The 26,039-nt window shown below is 41.6% G+C and overlaps 1 protein-coding gene and 1 long non-coding RNA gene across 11 annotated transcripts in view; one reads left to right on the plus strand and one right to left on the minus strand.

Moving 5' to 3' along the window:
- The window catches only part of LOC310767190, an 80,981-nt gene that overhangs the window by 41,966 nt on the left and 12,976 nt on the right, over positions 1-26,039 (plus strand). For 2 of the 6 annotated variants that reach the window (XR_014550691.1, XR_014550694.1), the window contains exon 6: positions 14,321-14,462. The exons of 1 other annotated variant lie outside the window; for it this stretch is intronic. This is a non-coding gene — a long non-coding RNA (uncharacterized lncRNA). Of the gene's footprint in view, positions 1-11,998; positions 12,166-14,265; positions 14,463-26,039 lie in introns of all 6 variants that reach the window. 3 more of the 6 variants (XR_014550693.1, XR_014550695.1, XR_014550696.1) reach the window with 3 other exon arrangements.
- The window catches only part of CTNND2 (catenin delta 2), a 245,222-nt gene that overhangs the window by 17,308 nt on the left and 201,875 nt on the right, over positions 1-26,039 (minus strand). For 4 of the 5 annotated variants that reach the window (XM_083623763.1, XM_083623766.1, XM_083623767.1 and 1 more), the window contains 4 exons: positions 24,980-25,190; positions 24,338-24,422; positions 18,458-18,583; positions 2,567-2,693 (listed from right to left, as the gene is read on the minus strand). In XM_083623763.1, coding sequence (XP_083479889.1) covers positions 2,567-2,693; positions 18,458-18,583; positions 24,338-24,422; positions 24,980-25,190 — 549 coding nt within the window. The remainder of the gene's footprint in view (positions 1-2,566; positions 2,694-18,457; positions 18,584-24,337; positions 24,423-24,979; positions 25,191-26,039) is intronic. The other variant, XM_083623764.1, reaches the window with a different exon arrangement.

Below are 26,039 nucleotides of genomic sequence, written 5' to 3' on the forward strand. Positions count from 1 at the left end.
AGCACCATAATTCAAAAGCACCAATTCTTTGGCGATCAGCCTTCTTTATGGTCCAGCTCTCACTTCCATACATCACTACTGGGAAAACCATAGCTTTAACTATACGGACCTTTGTCAGCAAGGTGATGTCTCTGCTTTTTAAGATGCTATCTAGGTTTGTCATTGCTTTTCTCCCAAGAAGGAGGCATCTTTTAATTTCATGACTGCTGTCACCATCTGCAGTGATTATGGAACCCAAGAAAGTAAAATCTCTCACTGTCTCCATTTCTTCCGCTTGTATTTGCCAGGAAATGATGGGACCAGTGGCCATGATCTTAGTTTTTTTTTTTAATGTTGAGTTCAAACCATATTTTGCGCTCTCCTCTTTCACCCTCATTAGAAGGTTCTTTAATTCCTCCTCACTTTCTGCCATCAAGGTTGTGTCATCTACATATCTGAGGTTGTTGATATTTCTTCCGGCAATCTTAATTCTGGCTTGGGATTCATCCAGTCCAGCCTTTTGCATGATGAATTCTGCATATAAGTTAAATAAGCAGGGAGACAATACTTGTCTCCTTTCCCAATTTTGAACCAATCAGTTGTTCCATATCCAGTTCTAACTGTAGCTTCTTGTCCCACATAGGAGACAGATGAGGTGATCAGGCACTCCCATTTCTTTAAGAACTTGCCATAGTTTGCTGTGGTCGACACAAATGCTTTTGCGCAGTCAGTGAAACAGAAGTAGATGTTTTTCTGGAGCTCTCTAGCTTTCTCCATAATCCAGCACATGTTTGCAATTTGGTCTCTGGTTCCTCTGCCCCTTCAAAATGCAGCTTGCACTTCTGGGAGTTCTCACTCCACATACTGCTTAAGCCTGCTTCATAGAATTTTAAGCATAACCTTGCTACTATGTGAAATGAGTGCAATTGTGCGGTAGTTGGAGCATTCTTTGCCACTGCCCATCTTTGGCAGGCTTTTTAAAATTAAGAGTTGGAAAACATTTGAAACTCACATCCCTTTATACCTGCTGACTGACTATATCTATGGGCGACAGAGAGCTCCTGGGGGCACCCAGTATTTCAGGGTTATCTTTCTTGTGAAGCTGTGGAGAGATGGTGGCTCTTCATTTCCTCTTATCTATCATTTATCATCTCTCTCTCTCCATCTAGCTACACCCAATTCTTGACTTCCTTGCTCTGCTGACAGTTAGATCCTATTTGCAAGCAAGTCTTTATTCATGAGTAGGACATCCCTTCTGGAGCAGAGCTTGCTCAAAGTCATGGGAATAATTTCAGGCTCCCCACAGTGGTCATATCCAACTCCTGTCTCCTGGGGACATCTGAGAGTGCTGTTATTCCAGAGCTCCCTGGGGGGCTGGCATGCCCACTAGCTTCAGCAGTGATGAGCTGGGTAGGACACAGGTGAAGCTGCCATGCCCATCATTCGCAGTCAAGTAACATGGAAAATTGTAATTATTACTGATAATTACATAGACAGAATTTCTTTAAAAGCATGTTGCTTCCGACGTTACTCTGTAGGGTATGGCTTGATTATCAACAATTTACAGTGGTACCTCGGGTTACATACGCTTCAGGTTACAGACTCCGCTAACCCAGAAATATTACCTCGGGTTAAGAACTTTGCTTCAGGATGAGAACAGAAATCGTGCAGCGGCGGCACAGCGGCAGCAGGAGGCCCCATTAGCTAAAGTGGTGCTTCAGGTTAAGAACAGTTTCAGGTTAAGAACAGACCTCCAGAACAAATTAAGTTCTTAACCAGAGGTACCACTGTACAAACATCTAACCAAGCACATGGCTAAGTAGAGATTTAAAGCAAAGTTACTAAGGTTGAAGTCAAATTATCTATTGGCTCAACTACCTTCCTGTGTTGAATCAAAGCTTAACTGTTCCAGAAGCTCTGCAAATGCCATCTTGGTAGTCAAGATAACCCCACAATTAATTGGCAGTTGTAACAATGAGCTCATATATGTTTACATTCACTCACTCTGATATATGCTAATTGGTTTGTTTTGATGTTATCCTTATCTTTGGGGGCTTGGGGTGCTGGGCTCTGAGCTCAGAAAGGGGAATTGCCTGTAAGACTTGGGTATTTGCCACCAATTCCCTCATCTGCTCAGGGAAGTTTCGGCCGAAGTGACACATACTGCTTTGTATATATATATATAGAATGCATGAATGCTTGCTCGGGTGCGGACAAGTCATGATGACCTATTACTGTTGTGATGTCCATCTGGTGTCTGTGTTACAAGTTTATACCGTTTTTTAAGAAAGCACTAGAACTGGCCGTCCTGGAGTTTTTGACATCCTTCTTTGGTATCCCTGCATCAAAGCACTCTCTCAGGCCCTCATTTCGGCCTGTGGTTCAGAACACACAAACCCCCAAAAAGCAAAAAAGAAAACCCTCTTAGTACTAATCCTAAAGACAACTGTGACCCACTTTGTGGTTTATCCTGATTGTTTTGCTGTCAGGAGAGATGGAACATCCACGGAAAGTTAACATATACAGACTGGAAATATCTTCCCTTATGATGGGTTACTTCCCAGCTTATTAATAAATTTGGGCTTACCTGAACGGTTGTTGGGAGACATGCGCACAGGAGAGATGGAGGGCGTACGCGATGAGGAGTACGGCCTTTGCCGATCCCTCTCTATCGTTGAAGATGAGGCTACAAAGTGATACTGTGACCATCCATCCTGCACGGGGATAACATATGGGGGGGGATGACAAAATCAGCAAAAAAATATACTCACGTTCAATGTTTGAGAATAAAACTTAAGTAAGCCAAGTTAGGAATAAATAGTTTAATATGCTATCTTTTACAGACTGGTCTTGCTCCTCATCAACAGACAGATCTCTCGCACGATCCTTTTTAATATATCCTCTTTTTAAAAAAATAATGTTCGATTTCATGTATTATTTATCGCAAAATTCATATCCTGTCTTTCGTTGCCAAGTGATCCCAGAGCAGGTCGCAATGATTAAAAACACATCATAAAGTCAGTCAAAAACCTTGCACCAGAATGACAATTACCACTCAGTTTGTAAGTGTGAGTGCACTATTATAGGATTACCGACAACGCTCGCCCCTCCTGACCAATGTACACACATGCGGTGGTGGAATGAGTGTGTGTCGTAAGGTCTGCCACTCACACTTAGAATGCTGGAAAATATTACTCTGAGATGGGAAAAATGTAATCTATCATTAAAAAGAGCTTGGTGATCATTCTTGGATTTTCAGTATATGAATGAGTATGAACAAGATTTTCTGTGTTTCCTACTTTAACCACTGAGTAGTATTCAGCTATGTCACACACTCAGAGGAGAAATCAATGGACTTAAATGCCTATTATGTTCATTGATTTCAGTGGGTCTACTCTAGGTATGACTTTATTGGATAACACTCAGGACCTTACCATTTTTTTTGTCCTGTGGCTGCTCCAGTATTCTTCCTGAAGGAATATTTACATTCTAAATTGGAACACCTACATCCAATTATGAATAAAAGGTTATGGGATGAACCTGTCTGAATTTTTAAAAATGGTTCCTCTGATTTTAGTGGGAGAGTTAAGTACTTTCTCAAATCTCTGCCAATGATATTAATGAGAGTAACAAGTACTCGATTTCAGTTGGATTGTGCACTTATTTTTCTGTACTCAATGTTGATTTTCCTTTCAGGAATAATGATTGCTAACTTGCAAAATATTCACATATATAAGTAGAGCAAAAGTGAAAACCTGTCTTTTCCCTTCACCCAGTATACAAAGTCAAATAGTGTAAATTGACTAGTATAATAAATAAAAACAAAACTTTTTAAGTGAAATCTTTATAAGTGAAACTTTGTAAGTAACATCCTTAAGGCTCAAGCAACTCAAACAATCTAATCTATATGTCCTTAGACTGTTGAGGGTTAGATAAGAGATTGCAAGAAAAGAAAGAAAAGAAAACAGCCAATAGAAAAGAAATAACTAGTAATGACCATTAGTCCTTACTACTACTGATAAGACAAGATTGTTTAAATCCACACATTCTCTCTCAGGAGCCAGATAATTTGTCTAAAATCAGACAAAAGGTAATGCCAAAAATATTATCTTCAGCTATACAACTACTGATATTTATTATTAACTGAGGTAAGAATTATTTCAGAACATTCCATAGCCAGCAGAACTAAACACAAAACTTCAAAGTCCTTGAAAAACAGTTATTTCTCTCACTTATCCATATTGGAAGCTAGATTCTACATGGCTTTTCAAATCAAAACTCATTCTTAATCCTTCATCAAATATACACTATAGCTAAGATTAATTTGGCAAGCAATAGATGTCAACATAGTGGGTGGAATTCAACATCACACTAAGACAATAATTCAATCAGTGTGAGCATTCCTGCTTGCCAGATGGAACAACCACTCCTTTCCTCCCCCCTCCAAATGCTGTTCTGTGTGTTCTCCTGATCCCCCAAGAGTGGATGGGGTGGGGAGCCCCATTGGCTAGCACTGGATTATGCTGGACTGGATCTAGCTGAATCCAGCACTCTTTATTCCAAAGTACTCTATTTGACGTAAGAATGGCTACTGGGTAGGGACAATCTTTTGTAAAATCAGGATAACAAACCCATTTTTATTTTTTATAAATAATATAATAAGCAGAGTTCTTTTGATTTTCAGCCACATTCAGGGGTTTTGATTAAACTGCAAAACTCAAGGGGGAATTGAGAAAGATACCTAATTCAGGGCCCTCTAGGGATCTAGACAGAGAACTTCCCCAACTAAATCCATTTGCCCAGGATGTTGTTGTCCAAAAAGAAAATGATTGCTTGTTCAAAGAAGGATGTTTAGCAATGTCTTATGGTGGAACACAGCCAGATTAACAAGAAGTTTAGGTGTGAAAAATCAAGGTATATCTGATGACTGCAGCTAAAGAAAATAAAACAAGTCCTAAGATAGCCTATGCTCAAATATAATAGAATGAACATGTCTTGAGCATCAACTTACTCCCCAGAGCTTCACATATCAACCTATAAAACCTAGTGACCATATGTCAGCTGCAGAGATTATTCTCCAACTTAGATATGAAATGGCTCTAAAATTTAGATCAAATTAAACAGAGGAATTGAGCTGCAACAGCTGGCATTTATACAACTGTTCTTGATAGACACAGCAATTTTACCTGGCTAGATAAGATATAAAACACTAAGTATCAAGCTGTTTCAGTGCTGGAAGTAATTAATAGATTAAAAATTAAAAGGTGTGCATTTTTAATTACACGCAGTAATATATACCATCTATTTTAAATTAATAAGGCTACAATCCTCGAACTGCCAAGACAGTACAACTGAACTCGGTAAGAGTGTTCTTAAATTAATGGCTTGAGGAATGAAAGCTTAACAGCACTCGAATCACCTGATCACTTTGAAGTCAATGGAAGTCAATGGAGTTTTCCCCCTATGAATCTAGGCTTGTCCCAAAGGGCTCTTAAAAGCTTAGAGTCAGCTGCAAAGCAGCTCACTTTGTTTAATGCTGATCTCAAAATATCTTTGCTCCAAAGCATACACAGCGCTGTGGAAATGGCTGTGCATGATTAGAGTGAAAAAGGCAGACTTTCCCCACTTTGCTTAGAAGATTTCACACAGTATTTTGACCTCTCTTTCTAAATGAATTGTTGGAATCCCAGTGGAATGTGGGTCCTACCTCTGACCATCTCTAGATAAAACAAAAAAAAATTTTTTTTTTTCTTTCCAGTAGCACCTTAAAGACCAACTAAGTTAGTTCTTGGTATGAGCTTTCGTGTGCATGCACACTTCGTCAGATAACCTATCTGACGAAGTGTGCATGCACACGAAAGCTCATACCAAGAACTAACTTAGTTGGTCTTTAAGGTGCTACTGGAAAGAAAGAAAAAAAAATTTTTTTTTTGTTTTGACTATGGCAGACCAACACGGCTACCTATCTGTAACCATCTCTAGATAATCCAACATCTCAGAAACCAGCCAATACAATCAATGCTATAAGGAGCCTGAACCCCACGTGGGAACTTTGCATCATATTTGAGACCCCGGAGGCAGCAAGGGATGGGACAGAGCAACTGCACCCTCTCTTTTAACCATTTGCAACTTTGGCTCTCTGACCCAGACCCCAATGCCATTACAAAATGAACTGGAATTTTTGGAAGAACCAGACACATTCAATACATCTGAGAAGTCTCAGGTTGCATGCACACACTTTGTCAGATGAGAGTATGTAAGACTGGAGGGGCGCATGATCCCACTGTTGCTTCAACTGCTCTGACAGGCACAAACCCGGAAAAGTTAGTGTCAGCTACATAGATGCTAGAGGTGTGTTTCTGGTGCATCTTAGAAGCTGCTGTAAATGTGTGCATTCATCAATAAAGAATTAACTATCAGCCATTTGCCTTCCTTGGCTAGGTGTGCGCAGGGCAATGCCTTGCCAGAAAGGTCAGCTATGCAGGGTAAAACAAATAATCTACACAAGTCGACTCTTAATATCATAGGAGTTTACTGTAGGAAGTCATATGTCTACAGCTGGCTTTGATTCCTTGATTATATTATGTTTCAATCTACTCAATATATGGTTGTACCTTGGTTGCCGAACGGCTCAGTTGCTGAACGCTTTGGCTCCCAAATGATTGAAAACCGGAAGTGAGTGTTCCGGTTTTCAAACGTTCTTTAGAACCCAAACGTCTGGCGCAACTTCCAATTGGCTGCAGGACCTTCCTGCAGCCAATCAGAAGCCGCGCCTTGGTTTCCTAATGTTTTGGAAGTTGAACAGACTTCCAGAACGGATTCCATTCCAACTTCCAAGGTATGTCTGTATTCTGTTTTAGCTATAATTTGGTTTTGCCCCATCACTATAATCTCACGTCATGCAAAACAAGTTACCACATAAGCAACAGAAAGTTCTCTTTGGGCCAGTCTGTAGTTTGATTTCACGCCACATGTAAATTCGACTCAGCTGAAATAGTGCTTTGTCAGACCAAAGCAAGAAATAAGAAATAAATTTCACATTGCACTGATTCTTCATGGGCATATCCAGTAAGACCATCACAATATTTTCTAATGTGAGTAATCAAAATATAACATTAGCCTGTCTCAGTTCCAACAAAACAAGCACATTTTCCATTTTAAAGGTAAACTGTCAGTAACAAATTCATTAGGCCTACTTCATCAACAATTCCAAAAGCTATTAGTGTTAAATATTTAAACTAATTTTTAGAAGCCAAAAGGGAGTATTTCTAATTTAATGCAGAAATAAATACCACCTGATGTGCTGGCTGCTTTCATTAGTTTGTTTCAGCTCTAGTGCTTCTAATGAAATTTAATTAAATTGATTTGGATACTTAAAAGGTACAGTATATAAGGGTCTCCTGCACAGAAAAAAGTAATCTCTCCAGAAGCAAGAGATGTACAAGTGCATTTCTGAACTCAATTTACCTGCCTACATCCTACTCTCGTTGAGCAAAATTAAGACAGAAATACTTGATACATTTAGAAAGACGTCACGTTATGGGAGTTATGGCATGGTTGGCTACTTGCAGTTAACAGTTAAGAACTGCATACCAAAAGGGGAAAAGAAGGTACTTATTTAATTTTAGTAGCATCTCCTGAAACATTTATTCACAACTATATTCTTGGCTATCTGTTTAATGACTATCTCACCCCCTCCCCTTAAATTCTATAGAATTCTATAGAAAGATCCAAGAGAAATAGGTTGTTGTTGTTGTTTTGCTAGATCATTATGTGCACCTCTCTGATAAGTAGCCAGAGATGAAGTGGGGAATAAATTTTGAGATGGAAAGGTATACATGGATGACCGTGGAGGAGGAAAAGCTAGACTTTCAGGCTCTTAAGACTTCAGCCACTCCTTCTTTGCTCTCCTTAATGCACACATCTCATACCATGTCATGTTTCCTTGAAATACCACAGCAGGTGTGAGCTGGATTTTAGGTGTAAATGTTAAGAAAGCAGTCCCAATAAATCTAAAACTTGTTGCAGTTCTTAAGTATAGATCATTCAGCTGCTGTTAAAAATAAAAAAGTAAAGCTGAAAGGAATTGGGCTATTTACTTTTGATTAGAGAACTGTGGGTGTCCACTAATATTCTAACATCCCCATCCTGTTATTTATTCGTAGTTTTGCTGAACAGTACCTCAAGGACACTGCAAAAGTGATTACTTATTAATTAAGTTACTTATTGTCACGCCTACAAGTACTAATCTCCAAAATTAGGTCATACCAACATGTATTTTGGTAGACGTGCTTAGCATTCAATGATGATTAATAAATATTGTCAAGACTATTTATTTAAAGAACTGTGGTCTTCAAAATCAGTAGTTTGATCCTTTCACCCTTATAGAAGATGCACTGATTATCTGTTAGAGGTATTCTGAAAACCAAAATCTAACCCCCAAATTATTGAATAATCTCTCTGCCTGCTTTTCTTGATGAAAACTTTCTTAAGAACTACTTAGAATGTTTTCCAAGTTGAAGACACATTTCTTCTCCCAGGCTTTTTGTTAGTGCTTGATTCCAACCTATGGTACCATGTTTTAAATCACCACCACCACCACCACCAATTTATTTGTTGCTGATGATGTAAAATTGTCTCAAAGCAACATAGAATTTTCAAAAACGCATAAAATACCCATTTAAAATGCATAAAAAGATTTAAGAAAACATTATTAAGCAAAAACTAAATGTACAACATCTTCATTGCTTTGTGGTCTCTCCTGATTTGTACTGGTAATTTGCTATACCTTTGCACATCACCTTGGGTTACCACATGAAAGGCATCTTACAGGATTTGTTTTACTTTCAAAATCTGCTGATTAGGTGAGTCATAAGGCAAGAGAAACCCTTTTTCACCTATAAGCTTCTTAAACCTCCAGTTTTAGTTTTAAGGAGAAGGAAATTCAGGGCTTCTTTGCAGAAAGTTAAGGCATATGTTGAGCTTTTTTAAAAAATAAAAATAAAAATTGCCAAGGCTTACAACCTAGTTTCATGTGTTCTTGAGCAAAGTAATTGCATGAGCAGTGTATTATGACAAAGAGCCATAGAACCAATTTGCCAGAGATACACATGAATTCCAGCTGTCAGCTCGGACAGAAAAAACTGAGCACATCACACTTCTATTGATTGTGTGGAATCGACAATCCAGCCAAACTCCTTAGGATTTGGATGGCTAAGAAGACCTTGCAAGGTGTGAAGAGAATGGGCTTCTGTTTGCATGCTTGTGTTTTAGGAACAAGGATGAAAGATGAAGACCACATGATTAGAGACCACCTGGTAGGTCAGTGCAATAATAACCCCTGACCAATGGACATGATGGCTGGAGCTGATGGAGCACAGGAACATCTGGGGTAGACCCATAGGTTCTCCACCTTTGCTGTAGGGACTGTGGTTATGGGCAAGTCAGCACTGACCAATGCAGCAAGCTGTCAAGAGATTGATAGCTGAGATGGGCTGCAGGGCATATACAGAATTCAGGTCAATATAAGATTAGCCTTTAGCCACCAGCTGTTGAGCACAATACTGTTCAGGATGCCAAGGGGAGACCAGGGCTTGGTGGAGGGCAGCACCCTGCTCTGAATGCAGTTACTTATGGCAAGTCAATTAAGTGAAAACTTCTAGAGAGCAATACCCAATAATTTATTTCTAATGTGTGTCTACGGAGGTCTGAAAAGCGAGTCAGGCATTGCTTTACCTATCCATAATTAATTATTGATTTCCTGTGTTGTGAATGCAAGGATGACAAGACCTAATCTAATGAATAACAGAGCTGTAAGAACAGGGAACAGTGTGTGAGACAAAGCATGAAGGACAGAACCTCAGACATAACAGGCCTCATTATTCATATTGTTGATGTTATACAGGGAACTAAATAATAAGCCCTATAAAAGCACCGCCATCAAATCATGTAGGCATTTTTCAAAATAGTTCATTTCATGCAGGTGGCTTGTAAACCCACTCAGAGCGTTGTGGAACCTTGTGACCTATTTCAAGTCTTTTCTGGGAGAAAATGTGGCTCGGCAGAGTGTGCAAATTTAGTGTAATTGTGGAATTACGATTAGACATAACATGCAAGGGAACTGCATGGTGCAAACTATGCTGTGATGTATTGTTTATGGGGTTGGCATCCAAAGAAATTATTGGGCATGCCAGAAGTATGACTACAGTCATTACAGCAAATTGCCACAGTTTCAGCAAAGTATACCGTGACTAGAAGCTGTTAGGATGTTATGAAAAAGGGGTTACTTCAGGTTTTGAGGAAGGTATACGAGATTTCAGAGTGGGAGGGTTCACTGCAAATATCAAAGGCTTTTTCTTGGATATAAAGGTAAAGCTAAAGGGACCCCTGACCATTAGGTCCAGTCGTGACCGACTCTGGGGTTGCAGCGCTCATCTCGCTTTATTGGCCGAGGGAGCCGGCATACAGGTCATGTGGCCAGCATGACTAAGCCACTTCTGGCGAACCAGAGCAGCGCACGGAAACGCCGTTTACCTTTCCGCTGGAGCGGTACCTATTTATCTACTTGCACTTTGACGTGCTTTTAACTGCTAGGTTGGCAGGAGCAGGGACCGAACAACGGGAGCTCATCCCGTTGCGGGGATTCGAACCGCCGACCTTCTGATCGGCAAGTCCTAGGCTATGTGGTTTAACCCACAGCACCACCCGTGTCCCTTTTCTTGGATATACTGAAGGTTAAGTGGCAAAAAAGAGCATTTTGTGGTTTTCTTAAAAAAAAAAAATCTTCGATGTAGATGTACCTGAGATATAACCACACCTAGTGACTGCCCCTTTCCTGCTTTCCCTACCGGGCACCGCAAAGGAGAGATTGAAGCAATGAACATGCACAAGCAGGTCTAACCTAGATAACGCTAGTAGGTGGAGGAAAAGCAATGAATAGCTTTAATCAAGGCAACAGAAATAAAACAAACAAGCATTGAAAAACGATACAATTCCACCTCACTTCTTCCTGCCCAAACACATGACAGTACACCATCGCCTGCCACTGACCCACACAGTCCAGGTTTGAACAAGAACTAGAAAGCTAATGTGACTCCATCCAAGACTTCCGTTGTGTAGCAAAATGCTTTAGTGTCTGTGGAAAACAGCCTGAATTCAAGTTATAATCATATGGATCTGGTATTTCTGCGCTTAATCTCATGGGCAACAGACCCAGAGAGGAGGAGGAAAGGCTGTAACTGAAGTTCCCACGGATACAGGGAATAGCCTTAGTAACCTCAAGGTAGCCACAGTCACCTCAGTGATAACCTCAGTGATGGACTGTCCAGGATGTAACATAATGTGTTGACTGAGAACTTCATAAACTTTCCTCTTCACAGGTAGTGTTCAAGATTTAGCGCTGTAGCTACTAATTCTAGATAGGTGTAAATATGAAATTATGGCTAGCCACAGCATTTGAGAGAGATCTTGGGAGAGATTTGAGAGAGGCAGTGTGCTGAGAGCAAATTATACTTCCATCACTTTCTGGTCAGCTTATGGTGGTATGATGCAGCGTATTTTTACAGGCTCCAAAGGAATGAAATCTATCCCAAAAAATAACTTCCAGTTATCATGCTCTTAGGTGGTCCTGAGAAAGCCTGTATCACTTTGTTCCCCATCGATAAAATGGGAGTAGAATGGAAATATCTCATAGAAGGACAAGAAAAAGATTATAATGAACCTTGCACAAGAAAAGCACTATGGAAGTACAATCTCTAGGAGGAGTTTAGAACTATGAACAAGAGAGGAAATATAAACATTGGATGAATGTAAAGACTGTCTTAATAATAATTTTAAAAAGTGTTACAGCTAAGTGAACTTGTTCCAATTCTTTTTCAAGCTTCCAAATGTAGGATTATGCTATGTATGGAAGCTATGAATATTAGGCATAGACTGAGAGCAGCTTATCACATATAGAGATGACCAGGGTTGGAGTAAAGATTGACCTTCTGTGAATAGAAGGGCTCTTTTCTCTTTCTAGGAACTTTGATCTAGCAGAGGCTCCAGCTGGAGCAAGAATGGTTTTCACAGACTCCAACATCCTCCTGCAACCCCTATGTCATTTTCCACAGAGGAAATGAGGGCACCTTGACCTTTCAAGTGTACACTTGGCATTCTGAGCAAGTAGTGAAAGGATTTCATTTAATGGTATAGCAACTGTCACAGATGCGACTAAAAAAAATTAAATTCTGTTCTACGTCAGAGGGAACAAAGCAGGGCTTTCAACTAGTTAGATATGTTTTAGTTGATTAACCAATTAATTAAATTAAAGCTAGAGGGTGAGTTAATGCAAGTTTAATAAGTGTGCATGTTATCCAATGGCACAGGCGCATCTTTTGAGTATCTAGAGAACAAAGACCCGTTTCTGTTAAGTGTAAGATAGTCTTTGTTTATTAATCTGATTATCACTCATTTTTTGAAGTAAAGCCTTTTTTATTATTAATCTTGGTACATAGGTTAGAGAGAGAGAGCGTGTGTTTTTGTGTAGCCTGCTCAGCTGTGTGCAAGTCCACCTCCCCACTGTTTAATTCAAGGGCACAAGTTTAATCTGTGATTAAAATTTTAGTTGATTCACCTTTGATTAAATGAACTAAAGCAGCAGCCATAAAAACAGGATCACAAAAAAAACTTCTGTATCTGTATTCAGGTAACAGCAGCCAGCTCCCCCCCTCCCCCAAATTGTGAGCAAGAAAACCAATAAGCCATTATTCCCAGAGCTATTTCTTGAACAAGTGTGTAACTAGATTACACTGAATATGAAAGAACTGAAACTAGCAGCTTATCATTGACTCACTCAGATGGTTCTGGCAGAATTCATGTTCTCCAGCTACATGCACTGGTCACTTTGTTTAATTTCCCTTAAGAGCAGGAAATAACTAGGCATTATGCCTGGCTTTATTGTACCGTGGTAGGGGAATATCAGCAAAGGGAGCTGGAAATGATATCATGACAGCAATGCAACTTCACGTCTCTGAGCTTAAGAGTACGACTTGAATGGCAATACAAGATATCTCCTCTGCTCTTACTGTGGGCACAGCCTTGTGCCAGCTAAGGGGCTCTGGCAGCAGTTCTGCTTTTGTACCTGGGGCTGGCTTACAGGTCCATTACATGCAAAACTTTTTACAAGGATCAGGGCATAAGGGCATATTGAGGATTCGCTTGTGTGATCCACTTTCGTGAGATAAAAAGGGGTGAGCACAAGCTAGCCCTCTGCATCTCCTGGCTTTCCAACTCCTGGGAAAGACTCCTGGCTGAAACCTTGGAGAAGTACTGTGAGTCAGTGTAGACCATACAAAATTCACCATTTGCCCAGAGGGGGAAGCATTGTGGTGCAAGATGTTATTTGCACTGTGAAACCTCTGGAAAGGTTTGAGCTGGTGGGCTATGAAGGAACCATCGTAATTTGAAGGTACTGGCTGAAAAACATTAGAAATCTTCTCCAAAGGCATATCACTGTACTTCTGAATGGACTAGAAAGTTAGAGCAGCCTTGACCTACACAAGCCCTTCAGAAACCTCTGACTCTCTCTCTCTCTCTTGCCTGGAGCAAGTTTTGAGACTTAGTTAAATAACGAACTTCAAAAGGAAGGTTGTCAGTCAATTACTCAGACTGAGGTGCTGTGCTGTACAGAGAATTGTCTGTCTTTCTTTACAGAAAGATCAAAAGCTACACTACTGTCTGCAAAGATAGGGCCTTTTAATAACTAAAGCTGTGAAAAGCTCCCTGAAATTTGTTGTGGTCCTAAATCTGCATGTAAGCAGGCAGAATAAATAATATGGCTTTCAGAAATGTATAGAAGCCACTGGAGATTATGCAAGTGAATTAGAAAATGTTCACTACATCTGGAGGTTTTTAAATAATACAGTTTTTGGTAGTTGTTTTTTTTAAAAAAGCAGCCATAAAACACACTTGTAGCTTAGATTTACCTTAGTTATTTAAATGTTCATTCTGAAGATAATATGCTATGTTAAGATAAGAAAAATAAATAGACATAATTATTAGGCTTGAATTTTCCGGAGTTTGTTTGTGAAAGAGCCCTTGATTAGTGATTTTGCATTCAAAGCAGAAAGAAATGTCACTAGGTCAGATCACCCACTCCTTTATACTGTCATCATTTGTGTGTTGACTCACATTTGGGACAATCCGTAAAACCTGTCTCCAGGCAAAGGACTTCAATGAGATCTGTATGCCAGTAGCCTTTTGTGGATTCTACCCATAATCACAATGAGAACCTATTCTGTTTTTAAGGGCACCCATACTAAATTGGTATGTGAAAGTAAGACACAGGGCTAATTCATGACAGTATGAGCATCACTTCCTCGTCACCCAGCACCTGATGACTCACAACTTAATATGTGACCCAACTCCACTGGAAAGCACTGTGTCACAGTGAGGGTATGAAAATCCTGCTTCTGATGTTTCACTGTGAGGGCTCAATGGCATATGTAAGTAAATGGTGCAATTATTAAGCGATGAAGCTGCCCATAGATAATGCAATTCACATGGTTTTTGATAAGTGACTAGTCTAATTAAATGCCACCCTAGTGTGCTGATCTTTACTATATATGCAGCTCCTTTCTCAACACTGCCGCAACCTAGTTAGGCAGCAGAACAGTGTTGGGAAGGTAGGTGGGACTCTGTAAGTTTGACTCTGGGGCATAAACAGCCCACTCTATTTGGGCCCCAAGTTTCCACTCTCAGTGAAACTAGGGCAGTCACCCTACAGGTTGGCCACCCGCAGTATGGCATAACTTTTTAATTCACCTGGTGCAGGTGAAACCAGCTTTAGTCCAATAAATGGCATACAGAAGACACAGAAGGAAGTCTCCAGTTTTGCACTGTAAATCTTTTAAGTTGTGATAAATGTTCAAAAAGTGACAGTATAGTGTATCAGTTTAAAAGATTCTTTTGTAGTGCTGTCATCCAGAATAAAAGATTCAAGGAGGTTGGCAGAAATACCACTTGGAAAGACAAACGAGTAATTGCTTATGCTATGTTTTAACATTCAGATAGAAAATGTTAGAGAGATGATCAGCCTAAATCATAATCTAGGTAAACTGAAGGACTGGGATTTAGGCTAACATGGTCTGAGTGAATTGGATTTTCAGAATGGAGACCTACAGAATATTTCCCTTATGTTATCCACTGTGCAACATTTTTTTAAAGGGATCCCAAACAGTGGCCGAGTTGCAGCTTTTGAATTTCAGTGGCACCCTGTGTGACGCCAAAATTCAGGCCCCCTCGCCTCTCACTCAAAGTCACTGTTGTAGTGCTCCCTGCAGCGGTCTCTTGGCTTGGAGTCCAGCGTGGGCGAACCGGTTGCTCTCCCCTAAATCGACCTCTGCCCCAGGAAAGCACCCTCTGCAAAAACTGAGGTTATCAATTTCTAGATACACTTTTCAAATGTGCCGTCACACAGAGTTGGTATTTGTGTAGTCACTCACACTTGCTATTCTGAATATATTGGTTTCAATCAGTTATTTGCATTGCAAGCTTTGTGATATTCTGCCTACTGAGCTGTATGTTTAGAGACAAATCAGGGTCTGTTCTGCTTAATGTTGGCGTCACCGTTGCTGAGGCTGATTTACAAGAACAGGATGCTGAAGATGAAACCAGGCTAACTACATACTTCTCCCCTGCCGAGTTATGATACAAGATGATTAAAATTGCTGTATTACAATATAGCCCTAGCAAACAAAGAAAATAATTAACTGTCGTGAAATGACGATAGAAATATAGGGTTCCTATCTCTAAAAATTTAAAAGGCGTATCAATACACAATGAATGCTCTTTTTACTGAAAAATATATATCTTTGCTGCAGCAGAAAAAGTGTTCATAGTGCACTTATGGCATTGTTCCATTCTGAATACATTATGTAGACTTTACATCTGATAATTTAACACAAAACCACTGAGAGCTGTTCTCATTACAGCCAAATCAATGGAAGCATTCTTTGGTGAGGGCTGAATGTGTCTCATAATGAATAAAATAAATCAGACTTGCAACTTCTATTAAAAACAAAGTACTAATTAGCAGGACTAACTGGAAGCAAGAGAATTTAGTTTTTTGGGGAGGAAACCCAGTGGTTTTACTTTTGTTTAATATTGTGTGTGTTGTTATTTGCAAAGTACCTGCAGCTTTTCTGTAAGATGCTAGGAGACTCTAACCAGGGACTCTGGGAGCAGGATCTGGTCCCTTATTCCTTGCAGTCCTACGGCAGCTCTCTGGCTGCTAGTTGGATCTTTGCTGCATTGTAAAATGTGTCCCTTCCACCTGCACTGAAGCTAATGGCCAAAGTGGAGTACTGTGTCACATCAGCCAGAGCAGAGCAAAATAAGGGCTGGCATTAGGTTTGACTCTTGGTTGAGCAACTCAAAGAGAGTAGCCATGGTCTACCTTTGAAATCTGGCCACTTGCCTGACACTGAAGTGTTCCAGTGCCCAGAACGGACAATGATCAGGGATGACAGGGAGCCGCAGGTTCCTCAAAACTGACCAGGTCTTCATGTTTGTAAATATCTATGTATAAGTAAGCTCCTTTCAGACTAGTCCTGATCACATGTTGCCCAGGGAATGGGTCATGGAGGGAGCCAACCACACTGCCATGCATTCTAACTGAATACTTGAAGAAGACAAGAGTACCAGAGGTGACAAATACTACCGTTGTTGGCATCTTGTAGAGGGCCTTCTCGGGGGTGGTGCCTGCCCTGCGGAACGCCCTCCCATCAGATGTCAAGGAAATAAACAACTCTCTGACTTTTAGAAGGCATCTGAAGGCAGCCCTCTTTAGGGAAGTTTTTAATGTTTGATGTTTTATGGTGTTTTTAATATTCTGTTGGGAACCGCCCAGAGTGACTGGGGACAGCAGGCCAGATGAGTGGGGTATAAGTAATTAATAATAATAATAATAATAATAATAATAACCCGTCTGTCTTGAGAGATAAGGGAGTACACTTCCTGTTCTATTTGCCACATCACTGCTAATAGTGTATGTCCACTCACCTTTTTCGGTGGGCAGTGTTGCGGCTGGGCATCTAAGGGCCTGCAGTGATCCGGCATGGGGGGTGGGAAGTTGACACCCCCCTCGTGCCGTCCTGGCCGCGTGACTGGCACTGGGTGGGGCCACCCACTGTGGCCCCGCTAGCCAATCAGCACTGATAGGGGCGTGGCCATGGAAATTTAACCACGCCACGGCCAGGGGGCCCTCCTCTCTCACCCTTTCGCCGGATCTCCCAACCCACCCACTCTCTCTTCATGCTTTGCTCTGACACAACCTTGCTATGGAGAAATGTTGGCTGCCATATTGTTGGGGCTGGGTAGTCATTTTTTCCACTTGGCAAATTGGCACCAGCCATTTGGTTTTCGCCTACCTTGTAGCTATCGTCACAACTTTGTGAGGTTAGGCATTGGGTAAGACTTTGGAGGGAGGTTATAGCTTCTGCCTGCCTTTCCTCATTAAGGGTATCCTGTTAAAGGGATCGGGGTGTGTGGATCCTATCTGTCTGGACGTGGGCTGGGGCCATGCCACGACCCCAATGGGAATGCCCCAGGGTGCCCCTATTTGATGTAAGCAATTGGGCTCCCCCTATTTGTGGTTTAACCTTAGATGGATTCCCTGCAGACGGGTGGGAGTTGAGATATAGCCTGGCTTCACCCAATGCCTAAGCCAAACCGCTCACATCTGTAACCAATAAAGTTGTGGCCTATTTGAGCTCATAAGCCTAAATACTCGAGTAAGTGTGTTTATTAAGCACCGGGGAACTGCGGTTCATGGGGCCTTGGTACGCAAGTCACTATTTATAACTCTGCCCCATGTTTTAGTCTTTATTGTATGTCTCAAGGATCAAATTAGACAAGTAAACTTTCTACTCATACCATATTATGAAAAGGGAAAAAAATTCTAGTTCACAAAACAAAATGCTTGACTAGAAGAATTTTCTCTGCTAACTAACAAAGCATTGAGTTATGAGGAAATTTCAGAATACAGATATACACAAATAACATGGATGGATTTCTTAGAAATAGGATCTATCCCACCCTCTTTTTGTACTGTCTTCCTTTATAGTTACATTTGCCTCACTGTCAGTAAACAATAGCATGAGAGTGGAAAATGCCACTGCCCACATGCAGGAGGTGCAAAAAAATTGGCCAGTGTTGCAAATGATGTTAAAAAATATTCTACACAATGCTTTCTGCATTTGCACTCGGGTTCATACTAATATTTAAATAAACTCTTCAGTGCTTTTTCAGATGCAAATCTAGGTATGCATTCAACATCATTTAACGTTTTAATTGTGTTAATAATTTATTTGTTAGACACTATGTGAGGCATTGTTGGTGGCATTTAAATTTTAGAATAAATAAGTAAATAAATAAATAAGTACTTAAATTAAAAAAAAAAAATCACAATTCAAGACTGGTCAGCTGACAGCCAGAATACCTGGGTTTGGGAATAGATTCTGGTTTCTTGATTCTGGGAGAGGGTTTGCTGAGCGTGCCATGACTCAGAATGATTGGTAGGTGAAAATCCTCTGTCCTCAGCCACTCTGAAGTCTGGGGCCACCCGCTGCCATAAATCAATCAGTCAGTCAATCAATCATTTATTTCAATGAGATTTTTTTTTACAGTGATATAGAAATATGGGATCTAGGCCACATTTTTTTTTTGCACAATTATAACACTTTTAAATTACAAACAGAAATAGATCCCATTGCTGCAGATGCAGTTCTATGGCAGAAAAAAATTCAGTGACGCTTACTCTAAAACACTATATATTCCAAGGTGCACAATCCAAACAATATATGCCTAAGGAATATTAGTCTTTTATCATAGGAATAAAATAGTTCTTTCTAGGCCTAAAATTGGATTGCTGTCGTCTCTGCTCCTGGTCCACAAGAACTACATGCAAAGCTTTCTTCCCTTGTAGTTCTTCAATGAACATGACTACCATACCACAGAAGTAATGTATTAGCCAGACATCTCATGGGTGATATTGTAAATGTGCCCACTGACGAAGTACATAGGTGAAAGACTTCACACGCTATGCTGCAAGTGTGATTTAAAAACCTGTGGGAAACAACTGAGATGATACCTGAGGTAAAATATCCCTGGTGTGTGAATGACGCAATTTTATCCCTACTTTTCAGTGGAACCAGGTGAGGCAACCATGGTTCTGGGGTTAGTGATGGGCTTGATTAGGATGAATAAACCAGTCCAGACTAGAGAGAGATGCTGTTGGTGAGAAGGTTTGATTGACACAGTTGGTGGCTATACTGTTCTAAATAAGTGAGCACTGATCCTTGGATCAGCTGAACAGTCTTGGGTTGCTCCTATACCCAGCTGTGCTCCTTAACTCCCAAAAGGGAGCCAGTTAGGAATGCTTTTCCCCAACTTAGCTTGGAACGCTAGCCATGGCTAGCTGAGAGATCTGCATGGCTGAGAGATCTGCATTGGCTCCCAGTACATTTCCGAGCACAATTCAAAGTGTTGGTGCTGACCTTTAAAGCCCTAAACGGCCTCGGCCTAGTATACCTGAAGAAGCGTCTCCACCCCCATTGTTCAGCCCGGACACTGAGATCCAGCGCCGAGGGCCTTCTGGCGGTTCCCTCACTGCGAGAAGTAAGGTTACAGGGAACCAGACAGAGGGCCTTCTCGGTAGTGGCGCCCACCCTGTGGAACACCTTCCCTTCAGATGTGAAGGAAATAAGTAGGTATCCTATCTTTAAAAGACATCTGAAGGCAGCCCTGTTCAGGGAAGTTTTTAATACTTGATTGGGAGCCGCCCAGAGTGGCTGGGGAAACTCAGCCAGATGGGCGGGGTATAAATAAATTATTATTATTATTATTATTATTATTATTATTATTATGGCTGCTCCTGGAGAATGATGACCTTGCCACTAATGAACTCCATGGTAATGTCCAGGATGAATTTCTGCAAAATATTCTACAGGACATAGCTTTTGAAGGTTGTTTGGAATTGAACTGGTTCAGAATGTGGCTGCCCACCTATTAGCAGGTAGGACCTGGTGAGAGAGTGCATTACCTCTGAGCTGAAAGAACTGCAGCGTGTGGGGCAAATAAGGCCAAGCACAGTGGGGGGGGGGGAATGAGAAGAAAATTGTGCAGAGAAGCAGAAGCCAGGGGAACAAAAGAGCATCAAGCCCCTTGAAAATTGTATGAATGTTTGGCAAGGTAGTTTTTCAGTATTCAACGGCATCAAATATGCTACTTTTGAAGTGAATGTTCAAATTAGAAAATATTCAGTACATACCCTTTTTTAAAAAAAACTACTAAAACATCTCTAACTTGGTCAGATCTGACGACAATTAATGATATGCCCCACATGAATAAATGGTATTCATCCAGCCTTACAGTCCAAATTATTTCCAATCCCCACAGAGGTATGCTAAGGGCACTACCCTGCCCCAACCACCCATCCACATCTGAAGATACCAGGCATAACCCTTGGAAACAACACCCGCTTCATTCTCACTCTGGGAGGCAGAAATTTATTCATCCTTATTTAATGGACTCTTAACAATATAGGGATCAACTTGAAACAAAGGTAGCATTCCAATGCGAAGGGAACACACTCTGTCGCTTCCAGGAACAACTGACCTGCTGGGTTAAACTTGCAGAGCAATCCTGTGCATGCCTACTCAGAAGGAAGTCCCACAGTGTTCAATGGGGCTTACTCCCAGGTGGGTATAGGTAAGGTAAAGGGACCCCTGACCAGTCGTGACCAACTCTGGGGTTGCGGTGCTCATCTCGCTTTACTGGCCGAGGGAGCCAGCGTACAGCTTCCGGGTCATGTGGCCAGCATAACTAAGTGGCTTCTGGCGAACCAGAGCAGTGCACGGAAACGCCGTTTACCTTCCCGCCGGAGCGGTACCTATTTATCTACTTGCACTTTGACGTGCTTTGGAACTGCTAGGTTGGCAGGAGCAGGGACCGAGCAACGGGAGCTCTCCCCGTTGCGGGGATTCGAACTGCCGACCTTCTGATTGGCAAGTCCTAGGCTCTGTGGTTTAATCCCCAGCGCCACCCGGGTCCCAAAGTCAGAATCCTGACCCTGGTGTGATATGAACACACAGCCTTCTGATCAGTGGGTATAGGTCTAAAGCCTAAATTTGGAGCCATCCCCTGCTTCTCCCCAGCACCTTACAATTGGAGCTGTCCCGTCCCTGAGCATGAGGTTTTCTTGTAGCTATCTAGGCCAATAGTGGTACATAAGTCCATTAGATCCCCAACCCTTTTTAAAAGTCACCACATATTCTGGCAGTGAATCCCACAAGGTAATTACGCATTGTCTGAAGAAATAATTTCTTGAGTTTACCCTGAACGTACTACTTATTTGTTTTGTTCGATGAACCTGTGTTACGGAAGAGCACTAATTTCCCCCTCTTCATTCTCCCCATGCCATTTATAATTTGAAAAGCCTCTATCATATTCTCTCAGTTAGACTATTTTAGCTGCCTTTCCCCGCTTAGGTATGGTATCCTTTTTAAAATAAAATAGGATGACCAATATATTCATTCTACAATAAATGTATGCATCAGCACCAGGTTGCGGTTTTATTTTCAACCCCTTTCGTTTTAACTTCTGACACTGCCTTCTCTCCTCCTCCTGCTGCTATAACGCAGTGAGTTTTCGTTGAGGTTTCTACCATGACCCCCAAAACATGTGAAGCTGCAATTGTGTTAACAAGCAAACCTGTAAATGTGCCCTATTTGCACTTATTTACACGGAGTCTTCAATTGCCTGCAATTCTGCTGCTCATTTCCCTGGCTTGCATAAATAATCTTGGCCACTTGGGCTGCAATCCTATACCCACTTACATGGGAGTAATTCCCACTGAACTCAATGGAACTTACTTCCAAGTAGTCAGGTACAGGACTGCGCTATTGGCTGCCTTTAAAGTTTTCTTTTGACTGGTAGGATACCTGGTTTTTTAAAAAAAAAACCACTGGTATCATTGTGCCACTATTATTCCCCTTGCATCGTTTCTCATCTCTGGTAGTATTGGCCTCTTTGTTCCTAGCTTAATCCAATCTTGCCTTGGGAAAATGGAGGGCATCAGTAAACACAGAGGGTTAGCTTCCTCTCCAGTATATACATGTACACTGGAGAAAATATTGTACTGATTATGTTACTTTTGTGTTAAAGATCTTTTAAAGAAACTCGTTTGTTTATGCCCTTCTAATAGTGCATATTTATGAAACCAGGCAATCTCGCATTACAGTTCAGCATCTTATAAATGTGCTAATATAGAATAGAAGCAAAGCCCCTCTTCTCTTCAAGTGCAAAAGTAATCCTTTCAAGCTGTGGATAATTGTTTTCAAAATCCCTTTTGTTTACCAACACCACTAGCACAACACACATTTTATTAAAGAAAAGCATTACTCTCTTGTGCAGATTATTAGACAACTGCTTGGTCTTATTTAGAGATGGGAAGAATGCTTGGCCCCAGTCACCTCTGATGCACTTGGTAAGAAATTGAACTATTAAGAAAAAGCCCTGTAAACAATTTTTACCATTTTCTGAGCCAATCTGAGGCTCCAAAAACAGCCTGCCGGCAAAACAGTGAGTGGAGACATTTTCAAAGCTTGCCTCCTCCCACCCCAGAAACTGGGGTGGCAGACAAAAGAGGGTCCTACAGGGGACCCTCCTCCACTTCTGAATGGTCTTAAAGAAATGCCTGTAGGCAAATATGTAAAGGAGCATAGCACTTAAAACTGTTATAAGTTGTCAATGGATGGTGCCTCCCCCAAAATGGCTTGCTGCTGCTTCTGATTGGACTACCTGAAAAGTTTCTATCCATGTAGCATGTGCTTTATGAATTTATTCCAAGCAAATATATGAGTTCTAAGACACTTAGGACAATAATATGCACCGTATTTTTCGCTCCATAAGACGCACCTGACCATAAGACGCACCTAGTTTTTAGAGGGGGAAAGAAAGAAAAATAATAATTCTGTGCAGAGCATGTAAGCGGCTCTCGCTTTTCTTGCTTTAAAGCAAGCAAAGTGAGAGCCGCTTACATAGCTTCTCTCTCGCTTTATGCAGCTCTCACTTTGCTTGCCCATCCCTCCTTCCACCTCATTGTAAAGCGCAGTGATGCCAGAGCAAGAAGAGGAGGAGGAGACACTGGGACAGGTGCTTTGCTTGCTTTACAGCGAGGCGGGAGGAGGGATGGACAAGCAAAGTGAGAGCTGTGCAAAGCGGGACAGAAGCCATGTAAGCAACTCTCGCTTTGCTTGCTCCCGTCTGTCCCTCATCCCACTTCGCTGTGAAGCCAGCAGAGCAAGAGTGATAGCTGCACAGCGCCTCTTGCTCTGATGGCTTCACAGCAAGCGACGGACGGGAGTCATGGCTCCGGCTGCGGAGGCATCCCTCAGCTCATGACTGCAGTGGTAACCGAGGGATCCCTCTGCCGCCCAGTGCATTCGCTCCATAAGATGCACAGACATTTCCCCTTACTTTTTAGGAGGAAAAAAGTGTGTCTTATGGAGCGAAAAATACGGTGTTTGTCTCTCAGGAGTGCCCACACCTGGCCAATTCACTGGTTGTACAGACTGACAACAGAATCGCAGAATTGTAGAGTTGGAAGGGACCCTGGGGGGGGGGCTCCCATCTACTCCAACCCTCTGCAATGTTTGAATCTTTTGCCCAACGTGGACCCACAACCTTAAGAGTCTCATGCTCTACTGACTGAGCTATTCATGGCTCGGTCCCTGACTGTATGATACTTATTTATTAAATGGGCCTGTGCACTAGGCAGGTACAGCAAAGGCTCTTTCATCCTTCACCTCTCTTTTCTACAAGAGTGACAGTTCCATGGTTATAACTGTCCCACAGTTATTATGAATCGTAAGAATGTAGGACCATAAGGGCAGCCTAACTAGATCAGACCTAAAATCCCATCCGTAGTGGCCAATGTGATGCCCAGAAGCAGGACCCGAATGCAATGGCAATCTCCCCTCGAAAAGTAGAGGCTGAACACAGCCATTGTGGGTAGTGAAATAAATGATTTAAAGATATACTGCTTCTCATATAACTGATCTTCAAATGTATCCGAGAACCAGTCTTCGGACCTTAGTGAAATATCCTTCCCCTACTGGAAATGTTTTGCCCCACATCACCCAGTGAAATTTGAAATGGTGCCTCTTGCATGATCAGTCACACACGGTGTGCAAAAGTAGGCAGAAACTTGTATTTATGCCAACATTTTCAATATTTGGCTCATTGCTGATTTTGCTCTAAAACGCACCCCCACCCCACCCCAAGAGATACTAATTTTAAGAAGTTAAATAACTCTTACCTTCTTGTAGAGACTTCTCAGGTCTCTGTACTGCCACATGCTATTTAAGACCTGAGATGCTGCCTTCACTACTTTTGGTGAGTGCCTGTTGAAGACAAAAGAAAGAAAAGGGAAGAGGAAACATACTTAGGAGTAACTGGAATCTCAAGGAAGCAGTTGATAATCATAAATTCAGTCAGCACTTTATGAGAGGTATGGTGGACTTGGGTCTTTCAAATTTCATCTGAAAATGACCTACGCTTTTCCATTACTGGGATTTGTACCTGACTCCAGTACCTGGCATAACCCTCTTTTCTCTTTTATAATCTATGGTGGGAAACAACAACAACTGCAATTAATTGAGAATTTACTTTCTTAACAATAAATTTGTTCCCATACTAGCAATTATAATCACTTCATGTAATACTAGCGAGTGCAGATATAGGCTAAACTATAAGCTACTCTTGATAAATAACATGCCTCAGATGACAACAGTCAGCTGCTTTGATATGAAATTATCCACCTACTACCCCCCCACCTTTTCCTCATCAACTGTCAAGCTTACTAACACATGATAAACGACAGTTCTCCAGGAAATCATTAGTGCAGACAAGCACTAATTAAATTATAGCTAATAGGCACGAGATGATTTGCAAAACGTACTTGTCTCCTTTACTCTTGGAAATGCCAACAAGCTTCTCGATTCCTCCTGCGTCCCGTAAGGCCTTGGCATTCTCCATGTTTTTCGTGATGACTTCATGCAAGGTGCAACAAATAGCAGTGACGGTATCATCAGACATGGCCTTGCTTCCTGAACTGTTGCTGTTGTTACCTCCTGGAAGCCGGTGAACCAGGTCCCGCATAGCATACTTCCCTTTTGGAAAGAAATTAAATGGAGGGAGGAGTCACATATCGGAAGCAAAGAATGGAGGGGCAAATAGAAAAGAAAATCTGCAGTACAGGGTTAAAGGTAAAGTAAAGGTAAAGGGACCCCTGACCACTAGGTCCAGTCGTGACTGACTCGGGTTGCGGCGCTCATTTCGCTTTATTGGCTGAGAGAGCCGGCGTACAGCTTCTGGGTTATGTGACCAGCATGACTAAGCCGCTTCTGGCGAACCAGAGCAGCGCACGGAAACGCCGTTTACCTTCCCGCCGGAGCAGTACCTATTTATCTACTTGCACTTTGACGTGCTTTCGAACTGCTAGGTTGGCAGGAGCAGGGACCGAGCAACGGGAGCTCACCCCGTCATGGGGATTCGAACCTCCCACCTTCTGATCGGCAAGTCCTAGGCTCTGTAGTTTAACCCACAGCGCCACCCGCGTCCTGCAGCACAGGGTAAGGGTTAATAATTCCATGACTTCTCCTGAGCTATGTGCTTTGCCTTGCAAGTTAGCATGAGTTCAGGTGACTGTCCCCCCCCCCCCCGTATCTATATTATCAGCTGTTAGCAACCATATTTTAGCCTACATGCTCATTAGTCCTGCAAATCCCATTCACACACAATATATTGTCTATATATAAAGGATGGAGGAGGGCTAGACCCCTATGGATGAGGCTACATGAGCCATTTTGTGCAGGAGTCACGCACAATATGTCATCAAAGTGTTAAAAACAAACACACAAAATTTTAAAAACCACAAAGTAATAGTAGAGTGAGAGAGAGGGACAATGTAGGTCACATGACAGACAATATCCTCATAACTGTATCTCACACATCACAAA

The sequence above is a fragment of the Podarcis filfolensis genome, assembly GCF_964270895.1.
Source record: "Podarcis filfolensis genome assembly, chromosome: 7".
Classification (NCBI taxonomy): Eukaryota; Metazoa; Chordata; class Lepidosauria; order Squamata; family Lacertidae; genus Podarcis; species Podarcis filfolensis.